The following is a 24,851-nucleotide window of genomic DNA, read 5'->3' on the forward strand; positions in this document are numbered from 1 at the left end:
CTGCTTCATATGAATACAAAAACAGGTCCGCTAATAATGGCGCGCAATTAATATCATAGGAATTCCAATACATTAATAAACTACACAGATAATGTCAATCAGAAACTCAAACATCAAATTAATATCAACTTAGGGGTACTTGTCTGTAGAATCTTAAATGAATGACATTAACCATAACCTAAAATAAGCAAAAATAGTCTTAATGTATTCTGATAACATAAATCAATGCTACATCTATGACAATAAGAGGGACTTGGCAATCCTTTATAAATACATACTTATATACGTACAAAATGATCCCCCAAACATTAAAAGAGAAAATAAATGCTCAGTTTTATTCTTATTGTTATACAAGTGTCCATTTAAAAGTGAAAAACTGGTAAACAGAAGTCGGGTCAATCCAAAATAAAATTATTTTATATGAATACCTTCGTATCATTAAGGCAGTATAAGTTAGGGATACAAAAATACAGTTGATTCATAATTAAGTGGACACATTTTTTCATATCCGTTGCGTTCGAGAGACAGAAGTTTGAAGTACAGATGAGTATGAAAGGTTGGGCTTTTTTTCATTTCAGGTGTTGAAATAGAAGAGAGGGTTCCTCTGCTAAACGTTTCTAGGTTAATGTCTGCTTACCTAGTTGTTTCTATAACATTTGACTGGTCTACGGCAATTATATCCCTCTCTGCAGAACTCTGTGCGTCTGATTTTAGTTCCTGTTTACATACCGTTCCAGTGTTGTTGAACTACGAAATTGATTCGACTTGTTCTTTAGGTAATAAACATAACTTTTGTCAAACATGACTGCATTTTCTATAATAGCCTATGTCTCCTACGATATGCCGACAGGTAGATAAAACTAAAGGATTTAAGAACATAATCTAATTTAACAAATTATTTCTTAATCATTAAATAATAACAAGAAATTATTTCTATTTCTAATGTAATTTACCAAATTGATGATAACATGAATAAACGCTGCTTAATATTGACAAAAAGTTGAGGTCAAAAAATTCTTGGCAAAAACAAGACATGCATATACATGTATATTGGTCATGGTTTATTTGTCAAACATAAGGTGATGGAAATAACCCCATTTTGCCGACGATGGATAGCATAACTGTTCAAGATTTCATAGCAGAGCTCTCAGAAAATCACCTACTTGATAAAGAAATTCTAAAAATTCTGGACACCATAAGGGAAGCAATGATAGAGGAGGTAAGATTTTCCTGTTTTAATGTAAAAGAATATTAATGTGAAGCCATTTAAACGGATATTATTAATATTCACAATGAAAATGATATGATATATGAAGTCATGGCTACTGTATCCGAGATTGCCAAACTCTTTTTAATATTTGATACATAATTATTTGATCAATGGTAAAAAAAAAAACAACTTAACATCCGATCCAGTTGTATCATTGGTTATATGCAATACTTTTGTCTTTTTAATTTACCTTAGTTAATTGATGATCCAAGGACATTACTTAAAGTAATGGGCAAGGAGTTCCAAAATAAGGTGGACTTCTGCGCAGATGTGGACATCCCCTTTCCGACAAAAGATTTCGTGCTTATCAATAAGAAAATAGGCCCCTTCATGGTTGGCCCAATTGCATTGTATTTCGGTAAGTTCTACTAATATGTTATTAGCATATTTTAACTTTTAAAAGTGAATCATTCTTAAAAATAAATTTTTATTACCTTTATGTAGCTCGAACAAGTTATCGTAGTTTTGTTTTTAATGCATCGATATCAAATGATTACGATGTTGAATTTAAAAACTACCCTTCGGTTATCAGACATGTACATTTAATAGCTAGTCTCTTTTGTTTAACTCCAAAGTGTTCGATTTGAGAAAATAGTTTGTCAACACTATGTACAAATGCATGTATATTTTGGAAAACAAATATAAAAATAAGACATATAAATAATATTTTTCAAGCAGCTCGTATTCAATTTTTATTGATTATTGAAAAGTTTTTAATGGGCTAGTTAATGTAATCGTAGGATACCGCATAATGTGTAATTATGTTACACGTATTTTTGTAACTGACTTGTCTTGAATGTAGACATATATACTATAAAAACATTGATCCTTAAACATATTATTAAAATATGATACATCACTTCTTATACGATTTTTGTAATTGCATTACATTGATATGCAATGTTGCTTTATTTTTAGAACAATACTATATTTAATGTGTTACTTAGTGCTGTTAAAGTGATGTTAATTGCATGAATACATTATTATTATTATTTATTTATTTAATCATAGAGTTAGGAGCAGCAGCATCTGTTGGCCTAAGAATACAAGTCGGTCTCTGTATACTTAGTTTCAATGCAAGAGTAAGTGAACAAGATAACAAGATTGCGTTAATCTTTTTTTACCATTTAGAAATGAATAATTTGGTTGAGAAGTGAAGTCTTGTAATATACAAATACTATACTTTTTCGATTAAATATATAAATACAGGAAAACGTTATTTCTGTTTCCAGAAAGTTAGGAAATAAAAACATAAAAACAGTGGGTGATTATAAAATTCAGCATTATTAAAAAAAAGAACTGGTAAATAAATAAGTTAATAAGTAAAAATATATAAATGAATTATAAACTTATGATCAGGAGTGCATTTCAATTTTAAAATTTTTTTTCCTTTCTTTTCTTATTAAGAGATCTTTTATATTACCATAAACATTAATAGCAAAAATTTAAAAAAAAAAAAAAAAAAAAAAAAAAAAAAAAAAAAAAAAAAAGGAAGTGATATGTAAGATATTTTGAAGGAGATATTCTTTTAAAATCAAATTCTCGAAAACTATAAAATCTCAAATTTTGGTGGGGTCAATTATCATGGTTTGTGGGGAAAATAGTTTGGTTCGTGAGGAGTAAGATTCGTGGTTGAAAAAAAAAAAATTCGGCTATTAAATATTTGAAATTTAACTTTTGAGGAGGGCATAAATTCGTGGGACTATTCATGCCACAAAACAACGAAAATTAATCCTCACGAAAATAAGTAATTTCACAGTATACAAAGAAAAATAATCTAAATGAAAAAAGTGTAATTTTCACAAGTCAATAATTGCAAATAAATCGTTTATTTTGTATAATAAAGATTAATTGAAAGAAATGCATACTTTTTCTATTTCTAAATTTAAATTAACAGGGAAGTCTAATCCCTTGGGCCGGAGCTAAAGCTTGGGGTGGAGCTGCTATTAAATTCTTCATATTCAAGGCTGGAATAAGACTCACGGGGTATCTACTAGAGACGCGGTTTCCGATAACAGCAGAAATAACATATAATAAATTTCCTTTAGATGTAAAGTAAGTATTTAACCAAAGTCTTGCAAGAGGAATGCATTTGATTCTCTACAATCGTACGTTTAAATTGATACTTTATAGACCCACAATAACAACACATCTTCTTGGATCGCGCATAAACTTTCTTAATCTTTGTTTATGATAGACGTGCATGTATACTTAATAAAATTTTGAAAATTTTGAAAAGAAGTTGGAGATATTTGAATTAGTTTCAACAAAAAGACCATGTTTTATTTGAAAAATGTCAACTAAATTCACAACTTATTGTGGAATAATTTTGATTCTTGAATGTTCGTGGGCAACAAAGAATTTAATATTTAATGGGAGCGAAATTTCGTAGGAATTTCATATAAAATCAATGAACGGATACATTTCAATAATGGTAACTGGGGATGTAAATTCTTGATTAATGGTAGGCCACAAAATTAACGAGCAATGATCCCCCATGAAGAACGATGTTTCTACAGTATTTTTCACATTTCAGACTTTCATACAATCAACTTTTTGAAATTTATTTCAATTTGTTTAATTAATAGAAGAAGCTTGGACCTTGTACTCAATCCATTGCGTTTGAAACTGGAGGCATACTTCGTGATAGAAATTAAATTCTTTTTTATTAAAATTACCATTCCAATTTTCCGAGGCACGATTTGGACATATTCCACCAGACCAATTTCCGGCAATATCTTCACAAATATAAAGAGTGAGAAAGACACAACTCCTCCCGAATTTTCCTCACCTGGTTTAACTGATCAAGAGGGTCGGAGGAAAAGAGAAACAACAGACAAATGCATCCTCAAACAAATTCCAGAGCGAAATCATAAAGATCCTGCATATTCATTACAGATCGCTGCAGACGATGATAAAAGCAACCTGAAATTATACTATGCTATTGGGACACAACAGGGTGGTACAAATGTTGTAGATTTTACGGAAATGGGTGGATTTTCATTGGTAGTTGCCACAAATGACTTGCCGAATGCAGTACCTTTATACTGGACTGTAAAAGCAGTCAACAGTCAAGGTACTGATACCCGTGTGTATTGCATGCTACATACGTATGATAACACATTGCCAGATGGGCGAGTAGACCCCTCTTATATATTTAGCTCTCATCCAAACGTCTTGACTGCTACCATAAATGTATTTGAGGATTCTGAATTAAAGCAAATTCAGAGCCAGGCTTTAGGATATAGTTCCGGTATGTATGGAAGCGAATTTGTACCTTGGAAGAATCTTTCTCTAGATTTGTCCACACACAGAACAGGAATTCCAGGTGAATTGAAACACTTCGGTGTTCTAAAAACTGGCAAACTTACAAGTAGACCCTTTGCTGTTCACATTACGCATACACCAGAGGACTGTGCAACAGTCTGTGTTAATACAGGAAAGAAATGCGTTTCCTTTGATTATGATTTTTTTACAGAATCATGTGAACTACAAAATTTTGTCGAAGGTCCGAGCGCCAAGTTAAGGAGAAGTGGTACCTACAAGAATTATGAGAGACTGGGAGTCGGATACAGTTCCTATGAAAGATATGAAAATCTTCCTTTGGAACACGGCACTCTGTATTTTATAAATGCTAAGATAATTAATGTTCTTGGATATGTTGGATACCTCCATTCCTATGGAACAATGGTCGATTTTTCTCCACCCAGTACCGGATATTTAGGCACAAGATTTACGGAAACGTTTTCTGCAGATGGATGCAATGCGTCAGTTGCACAACGCTGTGTCGAAGTTACATGGAAGGAAAACCACAGGTAACGGAAAATATGTCTAATGACCGATTTCTGAAAGCATTTGATGATATACTTGTAACTTTGTTGGTACCTTTATGTAGCCGTTGAAAGTCTATCCAGACAAGCTTTGTTGATTATTAAACTCATATTTTAGACACATAATTGACGGACAAGGGGCATCAGCTGTATTCAATGGGCATACACCATTGAAGGATATAATATATACAAGATCGAATCACTATATATCAGGTAATTTCAATCTTGTATTAACCGAATATCTAAGTTTACTTGGAGAAAATGGTTAAGCATTTGACAGAACTTGTTTTGAAAATTGAAATCTGCTTTTTAAAACTGTTTGATATTTTTATTCACTCCATCTATTCATCCGACTGTCACGTACACTTCTTGTCATCAGAATTATTAACTCATTGTACATCCAAGAAGAAGCTTATATATATTTCAGCTTAAAACTTTTTTATAACATAAGCCATATTATGTACATGTTTTGTTCTTTTTTGTTTTTTTAATGCTTTCGAAAATTATGAATACTCTGCATATGATTGTGCATTACCTAGAACATTTAAAATCTAAAGTTTTTTTTCCATATTCTTTATTTATCAAACTTGCACAAATGGCCTTTCTTGGGATGGATATTACTAATGATGTTTTCTTAAATTTGTTAGATGAATGATCAACTTACAATTTCTGAAATGTTATTCCCAAGTGACTAAAAGCCGAACAGTGACCGACTTTGCATGTATGTTGCTACTTGCTTCACACAAAGGACACACATCTTTTTTTATCAAATGGTGACCACAATTTCAAAATACGAATTTCAATCTACTCTATGGGATACATTGTATACGTCATTGGTCAAGAATGTTTACAAATGAGTTTTTTCCTTGAAAAATAGTTCAAAGTATCTTTTATTTGCAATTCTTCTACAGTTATTGCAAAGATTAAAGAAATGCAGCGGCCATTATTCTCCAATAATTTGCAAATGTCATCGACAAATTATCACTAACTTTAAATCGGTTTCCTCTTATTTTGACTGCTCTTACTAGGAAAAGGACTAATAAAGGCCTCTTTTGATTGTGATGCATATTAGTGGGGAAAAAGGTTACTTGGAACTAGGATGACCCCGTACTTTTTCTAATGCGTGAAGTGCAAATAAACGAGAAGTAAAATTCAATTGTAACGAATTTCAGCAACTTATGTTGACCTCGACATCTACTTCTCCGTTTCTTTGTACAGGAGTTTAAAGATTCGTCGTAGCAGGATAGAAATTCTTCCCTTGTCGTTGGAATTGTTGAGGACCCCTCAGTATCGAGATTTTGTTGGCAAATAAAAACCTCGACCTTCGGGCTCGTGTCTCATTTGCTAACAAAATCTCTCGTCTATTTCTCCAGCAATTCTGACGACAAGGGAAGAATTTCTTAAATCATTGTGCATGTGATCTAAGTTCTACATGGATAACCTTGGCTAGTAAATATAATTCTTATAATCATTATATTAATGCCTTCCACTTGTTCGCAAATCTCAATGAAAAACAAGTAAACAAAATGTGTATGGTGTTGGATGGATAATTCTTTACCACAAAATAGGCATGGTTGTGTGGTTCTAATTAACATAAAGTTGTTTCCTTCAAGAATGATCACTGTTCGTAATTTTCACATTTCATGCAGCTTAAATACTAATATATTACTTATTTTTTCAGTTAATTTTGATGGCTTTTATGATGCTGAATCTGGTATATACCAGTATATGTGGGCTGTTGGGAAATCAGTTTGTAACCAAGACGTGCTTAACTTTTCAAACCCACACATGTTTCTTCACAGTGCTCAACATTGGACACACAGTGGCTATGAGAAAAATCTTAATTTGCAGGTACTGCTTTCTTAAATGAAATTTGACTTTTTTTTTGCATTATAATTTCAATGAATATCTTTAGTATAATTGCGAATCATGCTTGATTTCTGGTGTTAGGATGGAAAATACTTCATGACAATACAGTGCCTCAACAACGTGGTGTTTGGTGGATCACTGGTGACAACTATTTGTCACAGCATTCCCCTCACCGTGGACACAACACCACCTTTCTTTGATGGTGTTGAACAAATCTATTTCGATGAACACTTTGATATGCTTGCCATTTATTATAAAGCTGGTGATAATGAGTCTCTACTTAGGAGCGTCGACTTCGGACTTGGGAAAACAAAATATGATGTTCAGGTCAGAAAGTATTCATATCACGAGCCAATGAATGGGGATGATGCTCCATTCATCGTCATAGAAGAGCTGAATTTAGAAGAAGGAGTTCCGGCTTGGCTTCGAGTGCGAGTTGGTAATGGAGGTAATTATACGATCATCGATATAAATAATTCTTTTGAAGCAATTTTTATTTCTTTTGAAATATCTTCTCAGAAGAAAACACGATGCAGGAAGCCAAACTCTATTGCAATTTTATGAATGTATCAACATCTGATAATTTAAGAAAACTACTTATTTTGCTTGAGGTTTTTTTTTTAAAATCGATGAATAAAAATATTCTCTTCCAGTTGGACTGTACAAAGCTGGCAGTGGTCCTGAGCCAATTTTGATCGATAGATCGCCTCCTATTGCAGGAATAGTACTTGATGGTAATATTGCGCATCATGATTTGAGCTACCAATCAAATGATAAGCAGATTTGTGCCCAGTGGAAGGGTTTTTACGACCCAGAGTCTGGAATTGACCAGTGAGTATTATGACGCAGTGATCATATATATATATATCCGAATATCCACGTGTTGAAATGAATTTATAAAAAAAAGTCTGTCTGCACTGTTTTTTAAAGCTCATTTTTGGACACTTCTTAGTAATTTTTTTACCAATAATAAGCCATTTTTAAATTTAAAAAAAAATGCCTACTACTGTACTAAAAGAAGTCATCAGATTGGTTGAGGTTTAGAGATATGTTCATATATATTAGCCCCCATGGATTGTGGAAGGATATGAATTTTATCCAACAAGTTTTATTTTCTTTTCCCGAGCCTCTATGATGGGATAGAAACACACAAAATAAGTCGGAGAAAATTTATATCTAACCACAAACAAATGGGCATTCTTTTTATCACATGTTTCACACTTTTTTTTTTTATATGTGAATGTATTTCATTTGACTTCATCACTTTTACGCAAAAGAAAAATGGAACCTTAAGCAACTGTTGATAAGAAAACGATTTCATATGAGATAAAGGAGTGTATAAAGGAGTACAAATGTGATAATTGAGATATGTACATTTGATTTACTTGAAACGGTAATATACTGTGCGTATATATATATATATATATATATATATATATATATATATATATATATATATATATATATATATATATATATAGGTATGAGTGGTTGTCGTTAATCAAGAATAGTGCTAATTCACCGCTAAAGATTTATAAAAATGGAAATTGATTAAGGTTTTTGAAAAAAAAAATAGTTTTCACGAAAATTGTAAGGCACATCACTTTACAACTGAGCTTGCTAACCTGGACAAATTTGTTTCTGAATAGGTAGAAATCTACTGTCTAAAAGCAATGCGTTTTATTACCCATCCTCTTTGTAAGAATGCCCAGATTACAATTTATAACATCCGTGTTTTCCTTTCGCTGTGTGTAAGGCATCTAAATATTTGGAAAATAATCCTGCGAAAGATTTGCCTTATATTTCGAATGCTCAGATAAACAGCTGAGCTCCGGCCATTGCAAACATTGTTTTCAACGTCGTTTGAAATATTGATTGTGACGTCACTGACCCTCCGGTGAATACGGCTTCAAATCCAGTGAGTATGTTGTATTAGTAACTGTTTGTGTTTGTTTAGATTAAATAGGGATTATTTATAGACTATATAATATCTTTTTTTAAATAAACATCTTATACAAATATAGATATTAAACTGAGGTGAATATTACACTACACAAAAAGTAAATATAAAATATTATTATATGATTGAATAATTCCAATCTTTCTGATTGGCTGAGATCCAACAATGTTAGAAAAATACCACGTTATATTGACCTGCACGTGATCTTCCAGGTCAATATAAGGAATTATTTATTCTACATTGGACCAAAAATAGATAAAGAAATTCCAAATCAATGAAAATTGTTTTGGAAAGTTATTTCACTTGCACTTGACATCCACTCATATGAACATAACATTAAGGCACATAGATTCTTGGGTGAGGGGTCGGGGGGGGGGGGTTAGCAGGAGGCCTGCCCTTCTCCCCACCTTTTGAGAATGTTAAATTTTAAGAATAAAGAATTTCAATGAAAGCCCCCTCCCCTCAAAAAGTTTATGGACCTTTACATCCCACCAAATAAAATTTTGATTTGGGAGAATTCTTTTCATTTAAAAGGAGGGGGGGGGGGCTAGTCAAAGATTTGTTTTCAGGTAAGTTGTCAATTTTTTTCCTTTTAATGCCCCCTTTTTCAAAATCAATCCTATGTATGTGCCTGACATTTATTTTTTCTACATTGCACCTAAACTAGAATTAAAAATTCCAAAATAACACAACTTTTTTAAAGCCCGTTTCTCTCATTATGTTCGGCTAGTACTTCAGTTGATGTGAACAAGTAAGATGGCACGGATTGCGTAATGAGTGTGTGTCGTTTAATCATTGAATCATATAATAAAACAATTATTGCTGTTTGTATACCCCACCTTCGAAGTACAATATTCACCTCGCCAGTCGGGCTCGGTGAATATTGTATGCCTCGGGTGTCTAAAACATCGTATTGACCTCAAAAACCAGCAATAATTGTATAAAATTACAATCAAGTATGAAGGCTTGAATCAAGCAATTTTTAACGCCTTTGATTTTCTCCTTTTTGATTTATTTATTAATTGACCGCAATCATCAATAAGTGCATTTTTGTCAGCGCCAGAGCCGCTAAAATATGACCTCCCTTTAAAAGTACACGTACAGTATATACTGGGAATTAAAAGAATGAGAACATCAAGTAACAATACCTTTAAAACCTTACTCTTCTGATATCTTTTTAGTTTTCGATGGGGTATAGGATCTGTTCCTCGAAAAGACAATATAATGAATTTTCGTAATTTTTCACAAAACACGAGACATTCCTGTGTTGACATTACCCTTCAGCACAATACACGTTACTATTCCACTGTTATTGTCTTCAATGGAGCATTAAATTCCAAAGATTCAAATAGTACATCCGATGGAGGTAATGTATATCAAAATTTCAAAAATCCACCAATAAAATCTTACCTATCAATGTCAAGACGTTCTGATATAAGTAACATGACATCAAACAATTTTTAAGTTGAACTTATGACATTTTTAAACTTAAACATAAAATTCAAATTTGCTTTAAAATCTTGTTTCTTTCCTAAATTTTGAATAAGTCTCAAGATATGTTTTTCATAATTTTATCTCCTGCTAGTGTTAGTCGACATAACACCACCAGTTCCAGGATATGCAGTAGATGGCCCTGATTTATCTGAGGACTTATCGTTCTCATCGAAAACATCCACCAAAATTGTCACATGGGATAATTTTACCGACCCAGAGTCTGGTATAGAAAAATACATTGTGACCGTCTATATAAACGATGCCAAGGTCAAAACATTCGAATCTATGACAGAAAACATTTTTATAGATCATTCTATTAGCGTGTATCACAGAGATAAAGTCCATTTTAAAGTTGAGGGTTTCAACAATGCAGGCCTTTATGAAAAAGTTATTACGGATGGATATATTGTTGACCACACGCCCCCACATTTGATCTTTATTCAAGACAATATTCATCAAAGAAGATATCAGACTTATGACAACCTTCTGAATCTGAGATGGCGATTTGAAGATGAAGAGTCAGGGATTAAGGAATATCGCTATGCCGTTTTTGAATCCTTGCATGGAATGAAGGAACGTTTTTGGCCAAAGACAGATATGTATTTGACAATTTTTCCCAATACCAGCACAGGAACGATTGCCATAAACTTTAACAATCGTCTTTTACCAGGTGCTACGTATTCAGTTCATGTGACAGCTATAAATGCAGCACATCTCTCCACAGCGCATGAATCAGAAGGTGTAACCATAGACCCCACTCCTCCCATCATGTTGAAGGTGTTATTTACTAGCATTTTTTGCTAAACAAATACACTGATATTTGATGTATTTTAAATCTGGAAACAAAAATTCCTCTTTAGGAAAGGGAATCAAGCATTTTTTGTTGTTAATAGTACAGAATTTTCGTCAATTTAACAATCTTGCAAAGTGTTCTAAAAATAATATTCTTTTGAAGGTACACATAGGGTTGTTGGATGAGGAAGAGGAAATTGAGGATGGATATGTGCAGCATGTGAATTCACAATCGATAAGAGTAAGTTGGATTGGCAGTGATCCAGAAAGTCTTGTAAAAAACTTTTATGTTGCTATAGGTACAAGCCAAGGAGACACTAGCGTGACTAATGGATATATTGATATGGAAACAGAAACTTCTGCAGATATTAAAGCCTCTCTTTTAACTTTTTCTGAATCTGGTGAAATATACTACGTCGCTGTGAAGGCTGAAAATGGTGCCGGTATTTTATCATCCCCACTAAATTCAAAGCCAATAAAAATCTTGAAGGAAAATGTACCAGGGGTTATTTTTGATGGTCGAGAGCCTTTCCATGATGAAGATCAAACAAATGACAGATTCAGTATCGCCATGCATTTCCAAGAATTTTCAAGTGAAGCATGTAACATTGTTAAATATGAATGGGCGATTGGATCGACACCTTATTATTCTGACATAAATGAATATACAGAATACGGCATTGTTCACAATGAAACGCATGGTAAAGCACAAACTCATGTGCAATTAAGCGAAAATCAAACATATTATGTAACAGTCAGAGCAAAGACTGGCCATAACTGTCACGAGGAATTCATTTTGTCAACATCAGATGGAATAACCACTGACTTTAGCCCTCCCAAGATTTCAAGTATAGAACCAGAAAACATTGAAGGCCACGTTTACGATTCAGAGTCTCAGTGCTTTTTTCAGTCGTACGTCGATTCTTTGGAATACAAATGGAGTGTCACTGATCAATCTGAATTACAATTTGAAAATAATTCGGTTGGATTGAAACCACTGACAAACGATGTACTGCCTTCATCACTATCTAAAGAGTCCAAAATTCCTCCAGGAGTTCTTGCACCACAGGCTGGTGTCGTATACTTTGTAAATATCTTTGCAAAAGATAAAATTGGATTTTTCACTTCTGAAACTTCACTTCCCATTGTTGCTGATATTTCACCTCCGAGAATTAATAATTTTACTTGCACGAATATCATATCTAAAAAACAATCTTCTATTGAATGTTCATGGGTAGTTATAGAAGAAGAAAGTAAAGTAAAACAGATAGCCATCCGTGTTGGATCCCGTGAACTTTTAGATGATGTGATTCAAAATATCAGTCTTCCAACATATCAAAGCAAGTGGACTGTTGATGTGAAGAGCTTTCCAAACTTGAACAGTCTCCCTTTTATTTATGTCTCTCTTACTGTATCAAACGTGATGGATCTCTCTCTAACAAAAATTTTTATAATTGAAATCGACTCCACAGCACCAGTTATAGAAAACGTAGAATTTGTCACGTGGACAAACCCTGTAAAGGAACGTTTCAAGCAGATTTGTCAGCTACCCTGGTCTTATGTAGATGTCAGTGTGTCTGTTATAGAGGATAAAGAATCAGAAATAGATAGGTAAGCAAATTATCTAGCCTTTTGAATAGAAGCTCATAAAAAATAAGAGTTAATGGTTAATGTAACTTGTGCAGCAATCATCTATACCCCCCTCTAAATAGACCTTTTTTAAAAACAAAAATCTTTTTTCCTTATTTTAGGGCTGAGATTTGCCTAGGAAGCGAGCCGGCAACGGACAATATCAAGGCATATCAATTTCTACATAACAATTATATGACCATCGATAACATATATGTCTCGTCCGGAACAAAAGTATACGCCACTGTAAGGGCATACAACAAAGTTGGACTCCACAGTGTCTTGACATCAGAACCCATAATAATTAGTCCAGATCCAAAAATCGATGTTCTTGACGGAAAAGGGGATAAAGATATTGATTTCCAAGCAAGTTTAAATGTAATTCAAGGTAGGAGCATTGTTTATAAAATTGAAAAACAACAGATTATTTTTTTTCCAGTTGTCAATATGATAATTCTAAATAAAATTATGCAAATGAAAAAGGTGAAGATTAAGAACAGTGATCGATTAAAAAAAATCCACAAACAATACATCTCCGTGAATAGGGCATAAAACACAGACCCCTGGAAATACCAGAGGTGAGATCAGTTGCCTACGAGGAGTAAGCATCCCCTATCGATCGGTCATCCCCGTTGTGAATCCTATAAATGCAATTTGATGTTTATCTGAAGAAAATGTTTTTTTAAAATCTTTATATAACAATGGTTTCAATTCTGTAAATTTGAAAAATACATATGTACTTGGATTTTTCGTTACAGGCTCTTATCTCTATTCTGATAATTGTCCGATCATAAAGGCTGAATGGATGGTAGAAGATCTTGAGGGAAATGTCGTCCAAAATTACACATATGTACCTGAGAATGGACTTATCTTCTACAACGATCAATTAAGTTTGCAAAATAATTACCTGTACTTTGTTAAAGTAAAATTAACGGACGCTCTAAATCGTGAAAAAGAGGGCAAATCGGATGGAATATCTGTTAGAATTCAACCGCCTGTTTCTGGACTCGTAAGGGACGGTCTTGGTTCAGAGGATCTCAAATACCAGGAATCACTGAACGAACTTTCAGCAAACTGGGACGATTTTGGTAATGAAGCTTCTGGAGATCCCACACAGAAAATGGATCATTACGAAGTTTCTATCGGAGATGATACAAGAGACCATATTACACGAACTAACATACACTACTTTACAAATGTTGGCTTAAATACAAGCTACACATTTGTGGGTTTAAACCTAACATCGAAAACTGTACGCTATTACATCACGGTAAGAGGTTACAGTATAACTGGATCCTTCGAAGAAAGCTATTCAAATGGCGTTAGAGTTGGATACCGACTAGACATAATACCAGGAATCATAGAAGCAAATCACGTACAATCCAGCACCAGTGAAATGACGATTTCATGGAGTGGATTCGATTCCGATATTGGTATAAAGGAATATTTATTAGGAGTATCAACTGCAACAGTCATAAAAAGTAACAAGACTTACCCATGTACCGATATTCAAAGACTTTCTTCTGGGTTTGACATAGTTTCTTTAATGACAATCGGACAGGATACCATTCAAACTCTTAGAAACATGTCTCTAACGCATGGAATGTCTTATTATGTAACTGTAATTGCTAGTGATGAAATCGGAAAATGTTCGTCTTCAGAGAGTTTTCCTATCCTTGTTGATACTACTGCACCAATTCTAAGTAATGTGACATTCATGGTGAATGGTTGGAATGTAACCGGAAGAGAAAAGTTCCTCGTGACAAATCCGATTAGAATAGATATAAAGCTTCTTGATTTAAAAGATCCTGAGAGTGGCATAAATACAGTTACTTTTAGATTATATCAATATTCGGATTGCCCAGCCTCTGAAAATCAGTCCTCTCATCTGCTGAAAGAAATAGTCGCTAAAAACAACACTGAAGTGAGTATAACGAGTTTGAAATTAGAATCCAAGCGGTTTTATTACATTGACGTTATAGCAAGTAACAAAGCTGGACTTGAATCGCGCTTGGTAAGCCCAGTTATGCTATTCGATACTGGCTCACCGCATGTAGGATCTGCCATTGTTGGAAATAACTGGGGAGAGAAGACAAGGTATCAGTTTTCGAAGTCAAGAATAACAGCTTGGACTGCAATTGCAAGAACAGAAGATGCATACGAATGTGCTAATACAAACACACTCTTTCCTTCTGAAGAAGATTTAACATGGACCCCTTTATTAGGAAATTTCTCAAAAGAAAATGTGATAAAAGAAAAATATCGATTGATTATGAAAATTGGATATAATGTTCCATTAACAAGGGTGCTAAAAAGTGGAATTTCACGAAGGATTGGAGCATTACAGGAAGGAAAATATTCAAGTACATTATTGGCGGCAAAAGGAAGAAACATTTCTACATCTTTACTATTATCAATCTCAAAAACAAATCCATATTTTCCCATAAAATTTAACCGGCCACAACCAAATAACTTTGACAGAGTCAGCTACAATTATACTGAATCAGGGCATGAAATTTGGAACAATTCGTTTCCCTCCAGTTCATCAGAAAATCCCACATCAGCAACAACAGTTAGTCCTACTGCTGCTGTTGTCATTAATGTGACTGGACCCTCCTACGAAACAATGAATACAGATAAGTCGCCTGGATTCGGATTTCAAGTATTAGGTGATCGGCAAAAAGAAAGCAAGATATGGGATTGTTTGTTTTGGGCAAAAGATAATAATGGAGAATTTCATAGATGGACCCAGATAGAAAATGACCCATTTGAAAAATATCAGAAATATAGCATTCACACGAAGAAAAAGTTTTCAGAAACCAAAATAGTGTGGGACTTGGAATTTTCAATTAATGGAGACATTAAAGCAAATATTTATGGACTTTCATTTGATACCAGCGACTTAAGCATTTTCGTCCAAACGTGGAATTTTGAAGACTACGAAGAACCAATAACTGACCCAATTCATCCGTATCGGTCTCAAGCTGAGCTATCAAAATTGAATATTCCTACTAATGCAACAATGGACTGCTTAAATGGAAAAGGTTTTTATGATGGTGAAAGTGGTATTGCCGAAATATGGACAGGGATATCTGATAATATAGAGATTTCTGGAAATGTCAGGAAAATGGAATTATATAAAAAGATGTGTACACCTTGCTTATTCAATTGCAATTTCAGTTGTGATGTAAACTGTTCTCTTTCTGACAGAAGTCTCTCAGAATTTGAGATAATTCCTCTCCTTTTAGACAATCTAGACCTGAAAACAACAATTGTCTCCAACGATGGTTTAAACGCAAGCGCAATGACAGAAATCGTTAATATGACTGAATATTATGTCAACGTAAAGATGGTTAATTTTGCCGGACAGGCAGTTTCAACCATTTCAAATCCAGTCATTGTTGATGAAACACCACCTGTTTGTGAATATATTCGCTGTTTGGACCCTGACATAACAGGGATGGATGCACCGACAGACAAACTGGGATCTAATAAAACCATTGGAGCGTACTGGTTGTGTGAAGATAATATAAGTGGAATTAAAAAAGCCTATATTAAAGTGGGAACGGAAAGGACTGATAGCGGGTCTAAAGAAGACGGAAACATGGTACCAGAAAAAGATGTAGGAGCAGTTACCAAAATCAAATTATCTCTAGATGAGAATGTTTACTTTGAAGACAAAAAAACGTACTTTGTCAACATCAAAATTTTTAATGGCGCCGGGCTTTTCACAGTTTATAGTTGCAATGTATCGACAATTCTTACTCCACCAGACATTTTTGATGTAGATTCGAACATTTTGCTTTCATCTGAGAGAGATCAAGCGACAGGAACTGTTTTTGCAGAATCTTTAGACCAATTTGGGATTAGCTGGAACAACAGAGGAAATGATACTGAATACTACAGTAAGTAATGCTTTAAATGAGTATAATAAATCAATATTCTATTGAGATTATAACGTTGCAATATTTGTCTATCATGAAGAGTGGCAGATGGGGGACATATGAAGGAGGGGGAGACGTTATACCACCAACTATAATAGGTCTTACAAAAGAAGGGACGGCAGAAGTTCTTAGAGGTGAACTATGGTTGAACGGCAATAAAACCGGTAAATCCTTAGCAGCTTTTACGCCGGAATCCTGGAGAAACTTAACTGAATCAGAAATAAGCAAAAGAGAAAGCGACTTCCGTTTCCGGATGGAACCTGGGCGATGTGTGTTTCTATCCCTTATTGCTGTTGGATATTCCAACTTGGAGGCAAATATTTCATCACAGCGAATATGTTTTAAGCGTAAGTATAACAACATGAACAGAGAGTAATAAATAAATCACCTATTTGAAAGTTTTCTGTTATGTATTGAACTCAGTGATGTATAATGTACAGCTACAAACAGCATATTGGATCTGTATCTGGAAAAGCATCACTGTTAAGGCGTACTCTAAAGAATTCAACGGAATATACTCCTAGAAATGCACAAATAGATACCTGTTTATATACTGAAATTATTTTTGTAAAGCTATTATATTATCACATGACTTTAAATTATTTGAAATAACATGCTATACCCCACTCTGTTTTGAATTTACTTAAATCACCTGCTTTAACAGTCACGTGATAAAATAATGCATTTAATATGTTCTGCATGGAGGTTATAAACATATTTCAATATCGCAAAGACATGCCATAATTCAAATTCAGTTTCTGAAAGTGCTGCTGATTTAATGAGAATTCACATTTTTTAAATCAAAATTTCAAGAAATAAGGTTTAAGTTGAAATACCTGTTCTTTACCGAGTATTTTATGTATTTATAAATTAATGCTCTCGATTTCACGAAAGCAGCAGTACTTTTCAAGTTCAGGAATATTTTCGTTATTTATATTCAGAAATGATCAAGGTCAATTTTATGCATGCCCTTGCGAAAAAGCGAATGAATGAGGCACCTCGTTTTTTAACATACCAACTCTGTACACAAAAACACGGTAAAATTAATTCAATGTATTCTTTCGATGATAATTAAATTTTGGCACTACACAAAGGGTTCGCATTGGTATTCATGGTCTATCTAACATTTGTAAATGATATTCTGTTTAATAATAAAATGCATTTTTCAATTTGAAATTTGTTCTTGGCCCGCCTCTCACTGTACATAAAATGCTTCAAATTTTACGTGATGACGCCATGTCTGCAAGTGCATTGCGATTATTGTCTTGATTATGTTTTTATATATTTTTGTGGGCCGTCACGGAAGCTCAGTCGGTAGAGCGCTCGCTCCGTGATCGTAAGGTCGTGTGTTCGAATCACGGCCGCAACTGACCCAAGTCGATAAAACATTAGGTATCAACTGTTCAAAGTGCCCAAGCGATGGGCACTTTGAAGTGAAAGTCGCGGGTTCTTTGGATTAGATCTTAGAAACCGAGGCCCCGTGTCACGGTAGGTGTTGGCACGATAAAGAACCCTCACTGCTCAATGGCCCTGAGTGCCGAGTAAAGGTCTAAATTTGAAGCCCTCCACCGGTTTATAGTAACATCTCTAAATGAGTGAAAAATTCTCGAACGGGACGTAAAACAGCATAAAATCAATCATATATTTGTGTGAGATTTAAATAGCGACAGAAATGAATGCAGTGGTAAATTTTGATGTGGATCATTACTCTTATGCAGTTTAAAATCGCCAATTATTTTGTTTTGTGGAACAGCAATTCTGATTATTCGCAGTACACATGTATACGTATAGCATATATTTGGAAATGGTTGAACCACTTTTGGTGGAATTAAAGTTTATAAAAATATTATTTAGTGAAATGTCCAAATTTGAATTTGTAGGAAAGGACAAAGACTTGCTTTTGAATAATCAACATAATAATGTGACGACAGTTGCATGGCTATCTAATAACAGATTTGAGAAGGTCTCATACGTAAATGGAAATGAAGAAATTGGTATTAGTATTTCAGGTATTTATACCTCTTACAACTGATATGAAGAATGCATTGAGCAGTTTAGTCTCAGTTTTCTTATTATTTATTTATTTATAGGATATGTCTTTTCTTTAATTTAAAAATTATCTTTTAGGTAAAATAGGTGGCGTTTCCATAGGTTCATTATCCCAGTCAGATTTGCAGGCTGAGTATGGAACAGCTTCATCGTTTGAGTTTAGGTCTTACCTTATCAATCCAAATACCACAAACTGGCCGTCGACACGTGAAATTCGAAATCGGTAATTGATAAAAACAACTGCAACAGAGAAATATGCGAAAGAAACTAAAATGAACCAATAAATAGCTTGTTCCAAGAGTCCAAGTTATCTCTAAGAAATCATTAAATTATTATTGTTATTTTAGGATTGTGAAATCTCTTGGGGTTATATTTTTCATCGCACCCACGCCAACAATGGATGTGGAATTTATTGATGTTCGCATCAGAGTGAACTTGAATGATTTCAATAATTTCACGGTTCCTGCTCTCCTAATCTGGGATAGCTACACGCTCAATTCAGATACAAGCAGTAAGGAAAATCTTTTAAAACTTCTTTATACATGTGCACCCGAATCAAGAGAGATTTTATCCTATTCTGACACTTCTACTGAAGACAATGTTTTTGAATAAAAAAAATATAAAGAAATGAGATTTGGTTAACAAAATCAAAAACACATCGCTTTCTCTCAGAGACCAGTAAATCCCCAATATTTCTCATTTTCTACAATGTATTTATAAAGGATTTCTAACAATGGAGATACATGTATCATATATTTAAAATTGTAAGTAACCTATAGCTAGCTATTTGCCATTATTACCTACAGCTTATGGCATATGGCGACACGTGGAGGAAAACTGTGCCTTGGATCTCAAAACTCCAACATTGGAAGGAGATATTTATAAAACAAAGGTAAACTGCGTATGAAAGCAAAAATATATCAAAATGGTACACAATGCAGTTTGAAAAAAGATAATGATTACCTCAGCAATTATCTATTGGTCTTAATCTAACTCTTGCTTTACAGATATGCCAAGGAACATTACAAATGTCAACAAGACGTAAACGATCAACCACAATAACAGTCACAAACCCTTACCAATTTACATTAACAGTCATGAACGTGTCCTTCTATAACTCACCACCTGAAGTCGATATCGATACTATTACGACGATGGAAGATACGCCGATAATCGATTTCCAAATACCTTACCACGATGATGACATGGACTCTGTTCAATTTTATCTTCTAACAAATTCGGATATTGGTTTCGCAAATCTGACTTCAAATGGTAGTGTGTCATACTATCCAAAAGCAGACTTTTCTGGAAAAGATAGCATTCAGATAATATTAACAGATAATGCTAAATATCCAGCAAGGGTCGAGAAAACCATTTGGATTGAAGTCAATGAAGAAAATGACATGCCGATGTTTGGTTTTCAATATAATGAGTCTTCATATGACGTTATGGAGAATAAAAGCTTAACCCTAATTTTTGAAGGTAATTCAACATCCCATTACCTGTTCGACTTTGGCTTTGCAGATGTTGACGACAATGAAACTCTTTCATTCATATCGACCCTTACTAACACCAAGGATGTCAATATAAGCACAACGGGCACCGATAATGCATGGTTTCTAAACGACACATTTGGCCATAAAGAGATGAAGACACAACAAGGATATGCTGCAGACATGGTTATCAATAAAAATTTTCACGGTGACTTCTATTACTACATTGTTGGTTTTGACAGTCACAGCTATTATACAGAGCGTTTGGAGGCTCACGTTTTCATTCTTTGGTCTCCTTGTATCTATGGCTTTTGTGCCCCTAAATTCAACACCTCCCCATCTTGCCAAGATACCACTAGAGCGAATTCTTTTGATTTTTACAAATGTAGATGTCATCCCGGATACACGGGTGTGTGGTGTGAAAATGAAATTAACGAATGCCTGCAACAACCTTGCGGTCATATCTTTAACTGTGAAGATAAAATCAATAGTTATAAATGTACCATCAAACCGGAGGTTTTATATAGTTTAATTTTTGCTGCGATATTATTCATAATTCTTCTTGTCATCTTGTATCGAATCTTCAGATGCAAACCAAAGACAAACAGGTATTGAAATTTGATTTTCACATACTGTATTTATGTAAAAATTAAATATGATTTTTGATGATTTCTATTATTTTAATTTATACAACGTGCAATTTATTAGGACCACATCTCCTTTGCCAGAAGATCTAAATGAATACTTTGAGGACATGTAAGTACTTTAAAGAAACGATATTAATTAAATGCTCCAAATACTTTTTATTTCTTTTCTAAGCATTCCAAAGTTCTATCCAATTTTCTTTTTCAGTGATGACAGCACTGTTGAATTGTGAGTAATTGCTCTTCAAATACTATTAAATTGAAGCTTTACATGATGAATTGATTGAATCTTTATTGTTTAACGCCGAGTTGGCAATATTTAAGTTATTATTTTTTTTTATATTTATTTATATGAAAAAATATCTCAAAAATATTTCAAAGTGTAAAACTACATTTCACACTTCGAGCCATGAGAGGTAGTGCCGTAATATTTAACTTGTTCACTTTAAATAACATTTTAAACATATATAACAGCTTGGTTTCTAATATATTCAATACATAAAATACATGTACATATTCTGACCAGATTTTGTTCATATTTTGTTGTTGCAGAATTGAATTCAAAAGCTTGCCACCAATTGCAACTGACCTTCAATCTCAACATATCAAGAACACATTGCAACCGTGTGAATTGTTTAAAACACCAAAAGAAACTCCAAAGAAAAGACGTTCATTCAGTGATGGGAGCAATAACCATGAAAAAAGTAACACAGATATTTCCACAAAATTTATTCATACATATCCTCTAGGACAAACGTATAAGCACTGGGCAGGCGAAGAAAACACGTTCTTTGTCAATGCAGGGCAGAAGATTGGTAAGAAGAAATCAATGAAGGATACTCCATTCTTAGATCCATCATTCGGACACGATTATATTGCTTATTCTCCAGAATACGAATCCGCAGATAACAAACATTTTGAATCATACAATAGAGCACAAAATGATTTCTCAAAGGTAAAATCCTCTGAAAAACTGCATTCCGAATCTATCTCAGAGGAAACGTTTTGTTTCCAGAATTCTTCATATTTGAAAACTTTACCTCCAGAGGTAGAAATCAAAAGAAATATTAATTTTGAGGCATCTGATGATAATGGTTACAGTGGCAATCCTTCAATGAAATCTTGTTTGCATGGAATAGATTATGACAAACGCCCTACAAAGCCCAAATTATTGGAATCAAATGAAACACATATGCCGGAAACTGCTAAAAATGCTTCGATCAACTACGAACAGAATAGCAAAAGGCTCCAGTCAAATGATGCAACAGGGAACTCAAAGCCTAGAGAAGCTACCACTTATTGTACAAAAGGTTTGGCTGCCGCAAAAAATTACCTAACTATTTGGAGCTCTACAGAGCCTACAATCCTTCGTGTTGCATCAGCGGAAGAATATCCTCCTACACGGAAGCCTGATAATGACACAAAAGAAGACAGGAACATGATATCCACACCCATCGGAATGTCTACGGATTTTGATTACTAAGTTCATGTGAAAGAATTAACTAATAGATAAAAAATAATTGTATGTTAAAAACAAAAATGCTTAATTTAGTTTTTTGATTTATCAATCTTTTCTGGCATATTTTTGTATTTTTCTGTTTTGTAGATTTAACCCTGATATATAGTCATCGTATGTCAGGTCTTTTTCAGAAATGTTTGGGTATAGCAGAACTCACAGACCGATCATCAGAATGCACCTTTTGTCCTCGACCTTTATTTGTGACACCAATTGAATCCGCTTAAATGCATGTTTTTTCACTCATGATACTTTATGTTTTCAAGGGATGGGCTTATCTGTATGTCAATAATTCAATATTTAAAAAAAAAACCTCTTTCAGCCAAGCATAGTATTTAAATGAAGAAAATTCGAAAGAGCACAGGTCCTTTTATAAATCGTAGTTGTAAAATTACTCAACTGTACCCATTGATAACCTTGCTATAGGAACACGTTGATGTCCGTAAATAAGATTTAAAATCAAGGGCAGATCCAGGACCAAGTTTATACTGGGTATCAGGCACAGGATTATGAAGTATGTGATCAGGTAAAAACAAGTAATTTTTTTAGTAATTCAAAGTTTCGTTCATTGACATCTTTGAGGGTATAAATTCAACAAGGAAATAAGAAGTCAGTAAACGTCCGTTTTGTGACCATTGCAATATCCTTTGTCCCCACCATAATGATTGTAAACTATTCTAAATTATGCATCTTGGTGAAGTCTACCTGTGTAGCAGCTTCTATGAAAATCACACCGACGATGTAGGAAAAGTTCATTTAAAAACTTGCTTAGAGACACACAATTAGAGAAATGGATCAGGGAATCACACCGACGATGTAGGTACATTTAAAAAACTTGCTTATAGACACACTAATAGACAAATGAATAAAGGACGCTCTACTATTGCTTATTTTCTGGTTTTTGACTTGCGTAGCTTAAAGTGTTAGCTTTTAGTTACTGAAGCTTTGGAGCTGGACGAAATTTAAATGAGGACCCACTTGAAGTTACACAGATTATTCCTTTAAAAAGTGCTGTGGTATAGACCTTTTGTATACACTAGTTAAAACTTTCCTACCCAAAGTCAGTAAAAACTTCTAGAGTTATTACTCCTTGTGTGTTCACATTCACAAAGATAGGAATCTATTTTATCACCCTGTCGTACCCAAAATGCCCCTTACTACCAAAAGTTCTAATTGCCTCCCAGAAATGTGTATAAGGAAAAAGCAGAAAACTGTAGCAAGACAATGGCAGGCAGATTTTCAGAAAAAGTGTTTTAATACTTTTCCCCAATATTCCCATACCACAACAAGTATATGTATGTTTTAAAATGCTCTGAAAAACACCAAATAAGGAGACCTTTGGCTACAATGCTCACCTTGGTAATTTTGGCTCTGCTGCTCTCCAACAGTTCTTTTTTCCACCTTTCATTTACTTGAAAATAATTTTTTAACCGCTTATGTAACCCCTTTCTAGCCCCAAGTAGTCATGCATTACCAAACCTGAATCCACATTACATGAGAATTCTTCAATATCGAAATGCCTAAAATGATCTTACTGTTCTGGAGGGAATTTAATTTTTTTTCCCTGTAAACATGCATTAAGTTAAATTTGTTCCTAAATTTTAGCCTCATCTTAGCTATCCCAGGGTCAGACACTTGGAAAAAAAACATGAACACATACACTTACATTCTGAAGTCTGAACTTATGAATGTTTGTATTTTATTATGATTTAGACTTTTTAGTGTTGTCCTGCTACAAGTAAGATTTTTTAAAATAAATTTACTATACATTTCAATGTATAACTTTGACCCTTCTTTTGGCCCAACCTACTGCCAGGAGACCATGATTTGAACGAATTTCAGTCTGCACTATCTGAAGAACCTTGTTTATTATTATGAAAATTCACGGTCCAATAGATCTTGAAAGTCTCAAATATTTTCTCTATATATGCATATGTAAAACTTCGTTCTATATTATGTGGACCCACCCTGCCCCCATAGGCACGATATGAAAAAAAAGATGCTTGCATAAAAAGCTTGCCTATTCTTTAGAATTATTTTTAAAGAATTTGTTCTTTAAAAATCAATGTAAGAATTCGATCCCATATTGTGATCCAAACAAACCCCAAGGGGCCATGATTTGAACATTTATTCTGCACAACCACAACCTAAAAAATCTAACGTATTAATATCATTAGTCATACCCTTGTTCTTCATGTGAGGAAGTGTTTTTTTTGTTTTTTTGTTTTTGTTTTTATTATTATTATTATTATTATTATTTTTATTATTATTAATTTTTATCCTGCATTTTCTTCTTCATAAAACTCTGATTGCCTATTGGGTCCCACCCTATCCTTGGTTGCCATGATTTGAAAAAAATTA

General features: G+C 33.8%; 1 protein-coding gene across 1 annotated transcript in view; it reads left to right on the forward strand.

Moving 5' to 3' along the window:
• LOC133178167 (uncharacterized) overlaps positions 1-22,457 on the forward strand; it is a 46,950-nt gene extending 24,493 nt beyond the window's left edge. The window contains 24 exon segments of the mRNA XM_061312915.1: positions 579-776; positions 1,080-1,219; positions 1,466-1,628; positions 2,282-2,352; positions 3,168-3,325; positions 3,859-5,085; positions 5,219-5,313; positions 6,782-6,951; positions 7,051-7,417; positions 7,623-7,800; positions 10,111-10,295; positions 10,515-11,200; positions 11,379-12,826; positions 12,967-13,238; positions 13,603-16,749; positions 16,829-16,839; positions 16,841-17,135; positions 18,669-18,797; positions 18,916-19,060; positions 19,185-19,348; positions 19,644-19,729; positions 19,845-20,938; positions 21,039-21,086; positions 21,527-22,457. Coding sequence (XP_061168899.1) covers positions 579-776; positions 1,080-1,219; positions 1,466-1,628; positions 2,282-2,352; positions 3,168-3,325; positions 3,859-5,085; positions 5,219-5,313; positions 6,782-6,951; positions 7,051-7,417; positions 7,623-7,800; positions 10,111-10,295; positions 10,515-11,200; positions 11,379-12,826; positions 12,967-13,238; positions 13,603-16,749; positions 16,829-16,839; positions 16,841-17,135; positions 18,669-18,797; positions 18,916-19,060; positions 19,185-19,348; positions 19,644-19,729; positions 19,845-20,938; positions 21,039-21,086; positions 21,527-22,457 — 11,408 coding nt within the window.
• Positions 22,458-24,851: the final 2,394 nt, after the last annotated feature.

This window comes from Saccostrea echinata, unplaced genomic scaffold (genome assembly GCF_033153115.1).
Source record: "Saccostrea echinata isolate AGI-Se365-2 ecotype Australia unplaced genomic scaffold, CSIRO_AGI_Sech_v1 ptg000002l, whole genome shotgun sequence".
NCBI classification, from domain to species: domain Eukaryota; kingdom Metazoa; phylum Mollusca; class Bivalvia; order Ostreida; family Ostreidae; genus Saccostrea; species Saccostrea echinata.